This window comes from Cavia porcellus, unplaced genomic scaffold, assembly GCF_034190915.1.
Source record: "Cavia porcellus strain 051 isolate PalLab524CR breed Dunkin Hartley unplaced genomic scaffold, mCavPor4.1 scaffold_2, whole genome shotgun sequence".
In the NCBI taxonomy this organism is placed as follows: domain Eukaryota; kingdom Metazoa; phylum Chordata; class Mammalia; order Rodentia; family Caviidae; genus Cavia; species Cavia porcellus.
In genome coordinates, this window is record NW_026947485.1 from 110,707,286 (window position 1) to 110,720,365 (window position 13,080).

Below are 13,080 nucleotides of genomic sequence, written 5' to 3' on the forward strand. Positions count from 1 at the left end.
TGCCAGCCTTCATTCTCCTTCTGTCCATGAATTGTGACAAAAGGGCCAGCTATTGGTTTGAGTTCCGAGATTTCACTGGTGTATTAGACCAATGACTTTTGAAACTTGTAGTTGGTAAATTTCATTTTTAAATGAAACCTGAGGGGCTGGGGTTTAGCTCAGTAGCATAAGTGCCTGCCCCACAAGCATGAAGTCATGAGTTCAATCCCCGGTTCCAAAAAAAAGTTCTGAAAATGAAACCTGAATGTGGAACCTCAGTGTAGAAGACAGATATAAATATGGTTCTGTATAAATATAGTTTGCAAATCTCGTATCTCATTTTGAATTTAATGAGAGCAATACAATTTTGATGAATACAAATCTAGTACTAAGGATTATAAATCACAGGTCAGACGTATCTTCACCTGCCATTTTCTTCAGTTGAATGTCTGTATTGAGGAAAATTGTGACTGTGATTTTATTTTTAAAAAACCTTTCTTTTCAGTCTCAAGGAATTCTTTAAGTAAATCTATCTAAACTTGGAACATAAAGGAGTAGGTAATTGGTTTCACAGTTTAATCACTATAATTCTTAACAAACTACTCACATTTTAAAATCATATAGTTTTACAAAGGAAAAACAAATGCTAAACAGTGAGTAGTATCTTCATGAAACTGTTGATAAGTTATTTTATTGATTCTTGTGTGAAATGTGCACAGAAAGCTAGCTGTACCCTTGCTTATCTATAGGACTTTTGCTTGTTCAACTTTGATAAGAAAGTATATCCAGTCTAATTGAGATGGTAGATGGAAGGAAGAACAAAAAGCCAACTTTTCTAGTCAGCGACATTTGCCAGAAGTTTAAAATATATACACAGTGATAGCTGGAAAAACATTGTATGGTTTGTTTGAAAATGAGTCAGTCTGGCAAAGATATCTCTTATATTAAAATTTGGTGTAGAACTCATTCAGTTTTAAAAATTTTTAATTACAGTTAGAATTTTTAAAAAGCTTTTTTTGTTGTAAATGCTTGTAAAATTCTTGAAGCTCTGGGATCTGAAAGTTACATGGAGCACTTTGAAAGCCTTTCTGCTAGACTGTCTTATTCCACCTAGGAATGTTAACTTCACTTTCTCTTTAATTCTCATTTGAAATTAAAGTTTTGGTAAATTAAAGGGAAAATGCAAGGGTCTTTGTTAGTGTGTTAAGATTAATAGTGAAGTGTTAAGTAACAAGTAGGAAGGTTTATAGTAATGTATTAAGTAACAAGGAAATCAAATGCAAAAATTAAGATAAAATTTACCCCCTACATAGATATGAGATGTATGTACAATTATAATATTTAAAACATGTTAAAAATCACGTGTTTTTCACCTTTCACACACTTGTTAATGAGAGTATAAAATTTGCATTCTTATGTTGAAACGGGGAGTTCCGAATGCCAACCTTTAAATTGGGAGTATTAGAGCTCTTTTACCTCAGACGCTTATGTTTGTTTTATCTGAAAGGAAGATAACAATTATTCTTTGGCTTATTTACACACACATAGATGTATGAGAGTTTTTACTAATGCTGTCTTAAAAGAAATTTTACCCTTTGATCACTGTGGATTGCTTGTTTTACCCTGTATGTTTTCATTTCTCTTAATTTTTTCAATTTTCCTTCACCTTTTCTAAAAATTAGAATCCCAAAGTATAACTGAACTTTTAGAGGTATTTCAAATTCATTTTAAAATTCAGAGTGATCTTAACTAGATTCTGATCAGAAAAGAGTTTGTATGTCTCTTCATACCAGATTTAATAAAAACCACAAAAATGATTTTCTAATTGTTTACTTTGATTCTAGGATCTCTGTATGGCCTTCTGTACAGTTTTTAAATATAAGTAATGACACATCTATGCTTAGAATGAGATAAGCTACTTTTGTTAGAGTTCTAAGAAGTGTAGACTAGAAAGGATCTTAGGCTTGGAGGCTGGCAGATCTCTTTTGAAATTTTAGTCAGACTACGTGCCAGCCACGTGACCGTGGAAAACTACCTGACCTCTAAGAGTCTCATTTGCTTCACATGTAAACTAGGGAAATTATGTGTATAATTAGGAGCAAAATAAAACAGACACATAGGTTGGTTATAATGATGAAAGATAAAGAGTAGAAATGTTAAAAGCTGGCAGAAAAAGAAGAGAATAAACATCCATTAATGGACAGTAAAATAGACAGTTTGGAGAAGAAAAAAAAGGGAAGAAACAGTTTTGTTTATGTTCATTCAGTTCTAATATTTTCCCTATTATTATATGCAATTTTAGCCCTTGTCGAACTTAACATGTTTTGGTGATCAAATTGTGTTCAAATTTTAAGTGTCTTTTATTTGTTTTTTATTAGTATTATATCCTCTGAGTAATTACACAAGTTTTTATTTAACTCGCAGGTGGCTGTTTGTTGCATCTGTTTTTTTGTTATTCTTCCTCTAAATCTTGTTGGTACAATACTTGGCCGAAATCTGTCAGGTCAGCCCAACTTCCCTTGCCGTGTCAATGCTGTGCCTCGTCCTATTCCGGAGAAAAAATGGTAAAGAGAATGCTGCAGTTTATGTGATTGTTTCTTACAGTATATGCATTCTTAAGGCTATTGTATACATACCAAATTTAGAACTGGCATGTATTTATGAGAATGACTGTCTTAACTTTGGGGTTAAGAATTTGTTCATTTTAATTTTTCTAACCATCTACCTTGTTAGGAGTAATAATGTTATACCCTATTTCATTTTCTAAATATTCATGATTTTTAAAGGTAAGTTCAATGCTTTAGTAAGCATAATAGCATGCAGAGAGGTATAGGAGAGGTAAAGCTGGAAGGACTTTATTATGTCTTTTTGACCTGCCTATTTTTTGTACATAACATTTTATAAATTAAAAAATCAAAGGATGGAAAACAGTATTCATGCAATGGTGACCCAAAAACAAATAGGAGATGCTATCCTGTTTTCAAACAAAGTGGGCTGTTAGCCTGAATTGATCAGGAGAGTCAAAAAAGGACTCTAAATATGGGTTAAGGGAATAATTCTGTAGGAAGAGATAACAATTTATAAACATATGCTCCAGACAGTGGTATATACCCAGCTCCATAAAACAAACACTACTGAACATAAACATCAATACGGTTATAGTGGGCCTTAATAAGCCACTGTCACAAATAGATAAGTAAACAAAATGTCAGAGTTGAACCAAACTTTGAACAAATGGACTTCGTAGATATATTACAGAGGGTTCTACAAAACAGCAACAGAATACACATTTTTTTGGCAACAAAAAATAGATCACATACTGGCCAGAAAACTATATTTTGGTAAATGCAAAAGAATCAAAATTTTACCATACATATTACCAGATCATAGTGCAGTAAAATTAGAAATCAGTGGCAAAGGTATCACAGAAATTATACAGACGGATGAAAATTAACACACTCTTAAACAATGAAAGGGCCACGGAAGAAATGAAGAAAAAAATAAGATAATTCCTAGAATTAAATGATAATTCCAGTATAACGTGCCAGAACTTATGGGACACAATGGAAGAAGTCCTAAGAGGGACGTTTATAGCTATGTTTGCCCAAATCAGAAAAACAAAGTCAGCCCAAATAAATAACCTATTAATGGATTTCAAGATCCTAGGAAAAGAAAAATAATCCAAATCTAGAGTTAGTATAACGAGAACTATAAAGATCAGAGCAGAAATCAATGAAATGGAGACTTAAAAAAATAGAATCAATAAAACCAACAACTAGTTCTTTGAAAAACTAAACAGATAACCATTAGCCACACTTACTTTAAAAAAAAAGTCACAAATCAATGTCATTAGAAACAAAAGTTACAATCACAGTGGATACTACTAAAATCCAGATGATTAGTTACGACTTCATAAACCTATACACCTAAAAATTGCAGAATACAGAAAAAATGGAGAGATTCCTAGATACATGCAAATTACCGACTGAAGCAAAGAGCTTTAAAAATCCTGAATAATCCATAATGGGGATTGAAATTGAAGCAATAATAATTTATGAACTAATAAAAAGCCCAGGACCTGGGAAGATCTCATGTCAGTACTCTTCAAACTAATGAAATTGAAAGGGAAGGAGTACTTCCAAGGTCATTCTTGGAATCTTAACATTAAGTACCCTGTTCTAAAAACAGCTAAGTGTCCAGAGAGAAAAGGAAACTACTGGCCAGACTGTAATGAATATAGGTGCAAAAGTCCTCAACAAGACAATGGTAAACTGAATACAAAAAAATCACCAAAAGGATCATACAACATGATGAAGTAGGCATCACAGGGAAGGTTGGTTCAGCATACACAGATCAATAAATATATCCATACATAAACAGAAGCAAGGACAAAAATCATGTAATCATTTAAATAGATGTGGAGAAAGCCTTTGACAAAATCCAACATCCACTCATGATTTTTAAAAAGCTGTGATAAAAATAGGTATGGAAGGACCTTATTTCAGTCTGATAAAACACTTATGACAAACCTAATGCTGACGTCATATTAAATGAGGGAAGATGGAAGTGTTCATTCTAAGATCAGGAATAAGAGAAGGAAGTCCACTATCTCCATTCCTGTTCAACATATTTTGAAAAATTAACCAGAGCAATCAGGCAAGAGAAAGAAAAGAAAGAAAAAAGAGAAGAGAAGAGATATATACAGGAGAGGATGAAGGTGACATGATCCTCTACTTACAAGATCTAAAACATACTAACAAAAGGCCTAGAATCAATATGGGAAGCAAAATTTAACACACAAAAATCAATATTGTTCTTACACACTTAATAATGAACTCAGTGAGAAAGAAATTAAAGAGAACAATTACCATTCACAATAAAATCAGGAAAAGTTAAATATTTAGCAAGAATTAACCTAACCAAAGAAATGAAAGACCTCTATAATGAAAACTGTATCACTCTGAAAAATGAGATCAAAGAGGATATCAGGAAATAGAAAGTTAGTCCACGCTCCTGAGTAGGTAAAACCAATACAGTCAAAATGGACATACTTCCAAAACTGATATATAGATTTGAGCAGTTCCAATCAAAACACCAACATCATCCCTCTCAGGTCTAGAGAAAAGTCTTAAAATTCATGTGGAACCAGAAGAGACCTGAAATAACAAAAGCAATTCTAGGTAACAAAAGCAAAGCAGGAGAAATTATAATACCATGTTTGAAGTTACATTACAAAAATAGAGTGATAAAAACAGTATGGTACCAGCACAGAAACAGACATGTGGATTAATTTAATAGAATAAAGGGAGCAGAAACAACTCCAAACACATTCAGCTGTTTGATGTCTGACAAAGGGACCAAAAATACACACTGGAGAGAAGAAAGCCTCTTTTATAAATGGTGCTGGGGAAATTGGATATCCACATGCAGATTGAGTTTAGACCCTTAGATCTCACCATGTACTAAACTAAAATCAAAATAGATAAAAGATTTAAATGTTAAAACACAAACAGTGTGCTGGAAGATAAAATGCCTCTTGAAGGGACATGCCCAGGTAAGGACTTCTGAACAGAACCCCAGTGGAGCAAGAAATAGCAGCAAGCATCGACAGATAGGATCTTATCAAGTTAAAAAGCCTCCACACAGTGAACAACGGAGTGAAGAGACAGCCTACAGAATGGGAAAACTTTTTTTTGACCAGGAAGTCTTTGGACAGAGGATTAACATCTTTAAATACATGGAAAAAGAATCAGCATTTTAAATGCAATTTAAAATAACTGTGATACTGTCTTACTCCAGAAAGAATGGCAGTCATCAAGAAATCAAATAATAAGTGCTGGAGAAGCTGTGGGGAAGGAGGACCCCTCTGCCGCATTGGTGGGAATGTAAACTAGTACAACCACTATGAACATTTATAGAGATGCTTCAAAAAACTGGGAACAGAAATGCCATTTGATGTAGCTATTTCCCTTCTAGGTATGGTCCCAAAAGATTTAAAATCATCCTATTATAGTGATGCAGGCATATCTATGTTTATAGTAGCACAATTTATAATAGCTAAGTCTTGGAAACAACCTATGTATTAATCAGCAGACGAATGGATAAAGAAAATGTGGCATTTACACACTATGGAGTACTATTTTGCCGTAAAGAACAATTTAGGCATTCATAGACACCTTGAGGTCATAACATTAAATGAAGTAAAGCAGACACAGAAACTTTATTGCATGATTTCTCTTACAGTGAGATCCGAAGCGAAGAACAAAATAAAAGATAATTTCAAAAAAGTAGAAATAATTGTTTTGCATATGTAAATGGACCAAGAATTGCAAGGAACGGGGAGGAATGGGGTGGGTAGGGGCCAGAAAAGAATTAAGATATGGGATGTACATGTAGTAACTCTTTTCCATAATCATTATGTACTGCAAACATGTACTAACCAATTTTTCAAAAAAGACCCCAAATCCCTCCCTAATGAAATTAGAACATTGAATTTTGTGCTGATTTATGCTATTCTGCTTTTATTTTCCTAGTTTTTGTTTCCATAGTTCTTAATAACAGAGAAAAACAGAACAATCTTATTATATGTTTGTTACATTTGTCGTCTCTTAAGAATAGCCGAATAGGCTATATTTATAAAAAATACATACGGCACATACACTTAAGATATTTTACTACGTTATAAATGCAGCATACATTCTAGCAGTTACATAAATAGGTAAGGATTATTCTTTTTCTTTACTAAATATGAAGGCATAAAGACATGTATAAAACTAAAGGTTGACTGAATTAGTCCCTAAGCCAGACATGGGTGGTGCATACCTGTAGTTCTACCATTCTGGGAGGCTGAGGCAGGAGGATTACAAGTTTGATCCCAGCTTGGGCAACTTAGTGAGACTGTATCTCAAAAAAAAAAAAAAAAGAACTGAAGATGTAGCTTAGTGTGAAGACCCTGAGTTTAATCCTTATACCATGAAATGGTTTAGCGGACAGTCATATGTTCTACTGTCTGCAGTGGAACATACGTTCTACAAAAGAAATTGGTCCTATTATTATTATTATTATTTTGGTACTGGGAATTGAACTCACAGCCTCACGCTTACCAGGCAAGTGCTTGAGCCACTGAGCTAAATCCCTGGCCCTGGCCCTTTTTTTTTTTTTTTTTTTTTTTTTTTTCCTGTTCTTAGATTGGTGCTTAAGAGAGGTTTTGGCTGGAAATTTTTTTAACCTTTTTTCAACTACCTTTTTTTCTAAGTCAGCATCAGACTTTTAGTATTAGCCCGATGTTTTGTCTCATTACTGGGAAGGATAATATTAACAAAAAAGCATAATCAAAAATAACAAATGTTTCTTTTAGTCGCCAGGTAGGAGTAATAAAGGAGAGACATGAACAATACCATTCTCATCAGTGATGGGTCACATTCAGCTGTTTAAAGACTCTTGTGTATCTTCATTTAAAAAATCACATGGGAACCAGAATCTGAATACTAGATCTGCCTTTTAGTGACATGTGACATTGGGTGGATCATTTTTAACCTCTGGGTCTTGGCATCTGGTAAAAGAAAAAGAACTAGATTAAATGGTTTTTAAGTTTTTTCAGCTCTCAGTTTTTAAAAAAACTTTTCTTCTTAGTATTTTAGTTTGTTAACCATTGTAGTTTAGTATGCTGTGCAGAGGTACTGGGAATACCCAGGTGAAGAGCTTCTACCTGCCAGCCTTTATAACCTAGAAAATGTAGTGTTGCTAATTAGATAGTAACAATGCAGTGCACTGAGTGCTGCAGTGAAGTTCTACTCAGAGGCAGGGGAAGAATAGGCCAAAGAGCCACCTCTTCCTGAGAAGCTCAGGAAGCTTTAAAGAAAAAACACTTGAGCCAGTGTTTGCTAGAAGAGAAGTGTAAGAGAAGGCACCAACCAGGTAGAGAACGACCGAGTGCAGCCAGTTTGTTACTGAATAGTTGCAGTTTGGGTTTTACTTTTATTCTTTCTTTGGCCCCCATGTAAAGCAGACCTCATTATACCTTGTCTGATTCACTGGAAAGGGAATCACAGAGCCAGGGAGAGTGGACAGAAAAATAGCAAAGCCACAATTTAGGAAACCTTTCAAATGATAGTCTCAAGATTTAATTTCTTCCCTTTGTTTTTGTGTAAGTAAATACCTATAGCGTTCTTAGAAGTTATTGAGAGATAGTAGGAGTGAATACTTGAATCTTGAGTTGTGCCAGTAGCAGTAATTTATGCTTTAATGCTGGTAAGAATATTGAGTATAATCTGTAGCCGATTTGAAGCTCCATACCTGTGTGTTGTGCCTCAGGATTTTGGTTTTTCTTTTTAGTGGTTTACATTTACCTTTTAAAGATGACCTTTCTATTAGGAATGATAGGATTTAAAGGTCATATTAGGAGTTGACTATTAATTTTAATGTTTTCCAGGTTTATGGAGCCTGCTGTTATTGTTTGCCTAGGAGGAATTTTACCGTTTGGCTCAATCTTTATTGAAATGTAAGTTTTAATGATGTATTTTTGTCTTGAAATTTGATTGTAATAAAATAATTTAGGAGTTAGGGTAAATAAGGAATCATCAGATGGGCTGGGGATATAGCTCGGTGGCATAAGCACCTGCCTGGCAAGCGTGAGATCAATCACTGGTAACAAATAAATATAATAGTCATCAGATGAAGTATCTATAGTAGTCAGCCTTGTGTCACTATAATAAAAAAGGTAGGTAACGAAGCTTGCTGTTTTGGATATTGAGCATTATTAGGCAAGTCCATTGATTTGGCCTCAGGTAAACATGGTGGGTGGTGGTACATCATGAAGGGAGTGTTTGTGTAAAGATCTCACATCACCAAACAGAAAGTCAGAGAGCAAGACTGGCATTCCAGAGTCCCTTCCAGGGCTAACACCCAAGTGACATAAGGACCAACTCCCGGACCCTACATCCCAAAGATTCCACCACCACCCAACAGTGCCACCCTGGTGACCATGACTTATAATTACATTAGATCTTTGGGGACAATTGGTCTATACTCACATTATAGCAGCATCTAACAGAGTAGGTTTATTAATTCCATAGCTTCCCAAAAAGTATCTGTGTGAGCTCTAAAGTGGTTGTCTTTCCTATTCTCAGATATTTAGGTGAAGTATATGTAGTTTTTGTTATATTCACCTTACAGATCTAAGAAATCAAAGCATACATGGCAGAAAATTTGTAGACCAGTTTTTGATTACATGTGCCATATTATTTTTTGAATATTTCTAGGAATCCAAAGAACTAGATAAATCATTATTTATTAGTTACCCTATATGTTTCTATGTTATTTCCTTACAGGCCTGCAGAATTACTGGGAAGTGTGTATGTGTGTGCCCACTTACATGCTTCATATCTGCATCTTTCATGACCATTGCAAAATTTAATCTTTTTTTCCCCCGCTACTTGTAACTCAGTGTTCTGTAATAGGAATGCTATTTATTTTAGGCAAGGTGGTTCTTTACACGGTACTGCATTCGTATACCCCTAGCTCCTCTCCACTAAGTTCCAGTCTTTGTGACAACTGTGAATACCCTTACACATTTACTGATGCCACACTCCTGATTCTCTCCTGTATGGTAGAAGCCTCTGTAATAGACATCTTTGGGTTGATAACTAGTTAATTGAAAAGGTTGGCTCATCTAAGAGAAGTATTAAAAAAGCATGCATTTACTTTAAAATAAATTAGTATTCACTGATTTTTTAAAAACTTTATTTTAAGGAGAATAAAATCAAACAGAATAAAACAGAATGAAGCCAATCAAAATAAAGCTCAGGAAGCTTTAAAGAAAAAACACTTGAAGGTGATTCAGGATTTCACAGGATAATAGGAAATCAGCAGTGGCTACCATAATGCCTCTTGTTATCTTTAGAATCAGACATAATAAAGTCAAACAGAATAGAATAAAGCCAGTCAAAACAGAACATTGAAGAAAACCAAACAATAAAATAAAACAAGACAAAACAATGAGAACAGTAGTGGATTTTAAAAACAAGATATTAGGAAATCCCCCATAGTTGCTATATTACATATTGTTATTTTCTAAATAAATGATCAGACTACCAGCTTTAGACTTACAAAGTCAATCAAACAATATAAGCATTAAGGTGTTTTGTACTTCAGTTGCTATTAACTGAGCCTGGTTGCTTGTTAGGGGGCTGGGGAACTCTTCTTGTCTGCCAGCCAACCCACTGTCTGGGTCATGGGAATTGGCTTCTTGTTTCTCTTCCCACCCCTGCATGGTCACTGCTGGCCCCATCCACTGATTTTTAAATGTTTTAAAATACAGAACCAATGCCGGGTGTGGTGGCTCACGTCTGAAATCCCAGCACTCAGGAGGCTGAGGCAGGAGTATCGTTGTGAGTTCAAAACCAGCCTAGGCTACAAAGTGAGCTCAGGGCCAGCCTAAGCTACATACTGAGACCCTGTCTCAAAAAGACAAAATATATATGCATATATATATATATTTTTTTTGCATGTTGGAGTATCTTCCATTTTCCTTTACTAGTCATACTGAAACCTCCATGTTTCCTAGCTTTTTGCTTCCTTCCTTCCTTCCTTCCTTCCTCTCACTCTCTCTTTCTTTCTTTTGTGTGTGTACCAGGGGTGAACTCACGACCTGGCACTTGCCAGGCAGACACTTGGGCCACTAAGCTATATCCCTGGTCCCAGCTTTGTAAAAAGAAAATTATGAACATAAAGACCTATCTGAATCATTCTAATGCAAAATTCTTCTGGATTCATTCATTCATCTCAGTCTTTTATAACCATCTAGCACTTAATTTTATAACTTTTATTCTTTTTTAGTGACTCCTTGTTGAATCTTTCCAGCATATGAAATATATTTTTTGTAAGAGCCATATATCTTTTTTGCTCTCACTGGTTTATGTAGTAATTAATTGCCTGTATAAGTCAGCTTTCCGTCACTGTGACAAATACCTAAGGTAAATCTACTAATAAGGAGGAAGAGTTTATTTTGGCTCCAGCCAAAATGAGAGATGTTAAACCTTCAGAGGTGAGGACTACTGGAAGGAAGTTAAGTCACTGAGGACATGCTTCTGAAAGGGATACTGGGACTCTGGCTGGCCAATTGACAGCTTGCTCCTGCCCCACTTTGCTTCCTGGCTGCATGAGGTGACCATATTTCTTCTGCCATGCCACTGTGGACTGAAACCTATGAACCTACATCCAACATTCTCTACTTTTAAAATGTTTTAAATTTATTTTTGTCTTTTTGAGACAGGGTCTGGCTGTACTTAAGGCTGGCTTTGAGCTCGCTTCGTAGCCCAGGCTGATCTCAAACTCGCAACGATCCTCCTGCCTCAGCCCCGAGTGCCTGAGGCTTACAGGCATTAACCACCATACCCAGCGTAACACTGGCTGCTTTAGCCAATATAGCTGACATAAATCAATGTGCTGTGTGTGTTAGGTGGTCCCTTTCAGGGAATATGTGTCATTCTAACTTGTGGTTTTATAGAGATAGTATAGGAACTACTTTTGCACTTCAGACTGAGACTCTGACGTGACCCTTCGCTGTTTTCTCCCTCCTACTTCTGTCTGCAGTACTTTGGATCATGTCTCTTCCTGTTTTCCCAGATACTCTGTTCCATTTGATAGCTTTGCAGCTCTTTCTTTGAAGTCTCTTCTTACAAATACCCTTGAAGATACTTTCCTCCTGGCAGCCAAGAGATATTTTTTAACCTATCAGTCTGCTCATGTCACTTCTTCGTTAACAACCCCATTTTCATCAGCATAAAGTCCCAACCCCATGACGTGGCCAGGAATGGCCTTCATAATACTGGAAATGATCCTGTCTTTCCTAATTCTTGCCCCTTCATTTCAATCTCTGGTTGTTTTGAATTCTTCAGGTTGATTCCTTTATTTACAGACCTCTTTGCTTTTGCTGTTCCTGAGTCTGGATCATCCTCCTGGGTCCCCCACCCGAAGTGTGCCTGTCTGAGTCTTACTGTCTCTCCCCACACCCCACTAGTCAGTACTTCTTTGAAGGTCTTCACAGTGCTGGTTTTCTGCTTTCCTGGTTAGTATGTGATAGAAACTTTGTAATGTTTGTTCAAAGAATGAATGATGAATAATCAAGCTAACAAACAGAAGAGGACACAGGCAGACAGACAGAATGACTGACTATGGCCCTGTTCAGATTTAGTGATGATTTGGGTAATGGATTTAAAGTCTTTCACTTAAGGAAAAAGCTTATTGCCCTTTCCCTTACAGTCCTTCAGACAATGTAAACCTTCCTTAGGCTTTATTTTCTTCTCTGTAATTTTATGTATCATTCAGTTTATTATTAAACTTAGTTTCTACTTAGTAGGATGTTTTACAAAGTATAAGATACATTGCCTTACTAATAACTACAAAAAATTAAGAAATTTGCTTTATTCTACAAATACATATTTTTAGTTATTTTCACTTGGTCTTTTCTGTATTTTACCCCTTCAAACTTCTATTCAGTTTGTGAGAGATAAATACCCTAATGGAGAATCTGTTCTTGAAAAAATATAAGACAACATTTTTGAGAGAATTCTTGAGGATTTAATAAATGAGAAATGGGTTAAAGAAAGTCTTAGAAGTTACTTTAAAAAAAGTATTGTGATTTGTGAGATTAAAGATGAGAACTAAGATATGGAAGCAGAATGAGTTCAAGAATGAAAACTAGAGCCAGGCATAGTAGTAGATGCCTATAATCCTGGCACTCAGAAGGCTGAGACAGGACTATTCCCATGAGTTTGAGGCCACCCTAAACTGTATGGTGAAACACTATCTCAAAAAACAAATGAATTTAAAAAAACAAAAATGAAGGCTAGAAACCTTTGTCTTTATTGCATTGTCTAGGTATTTTATCTTCACATCTTTCTGGGCATATAAGATCTATTATGTCTATGGCTTCATGATGTTGGTGCTGGTCATCCTGTGCATTGTGACCGTCTGCGTGACCATCGTGTGCACATACTTCCTGCTAAATGCAGAGGATTATAGGTGGTAAGTGCTACTTGTGGGCAAAGCCGCCAGTACCATAAACTTTACAGTAAGATTGTCTGTGGAGTCTACTAACAA

The 13,080-nt window shown here is 35.5% G+C and overlaps 1 protein-coding gene across 3 annotated transcripts in view; it reads left to right on the plus strand.

The window, feature by feature from the left end:
- Tm9sf3 (transmembrane 9 superfamily member 3) overlaps nucleotides 1-13,080 on the plus strand; it is a 65,971-nt gene that overhangs the window by 44,288 nt on the left and 8,603 nt on the right. For all 3 annotated transcript variants that reach the window (XM_023561620.2, XM_063245135.1, XM_013143481.3), the window contains exons 10-12: nucleotides 2,404-2,543; nucleotides 8,411-8,479; nucleotides 12,859-13,005. In XM_023561620.2, coding sequence (XP_023417388.2) covers nucleotides 2,404-2,543; nucleotides 8,411-8,479; nucleotides 12,859-13,005 — 356 coding nt within the window. The remainder of the gene's footprint in view (nucleotides 1-2,403; nucleotides 2,544-8,410; nucleotides 8,480-12,858; nucleotides 13,006-13,080) is intronic.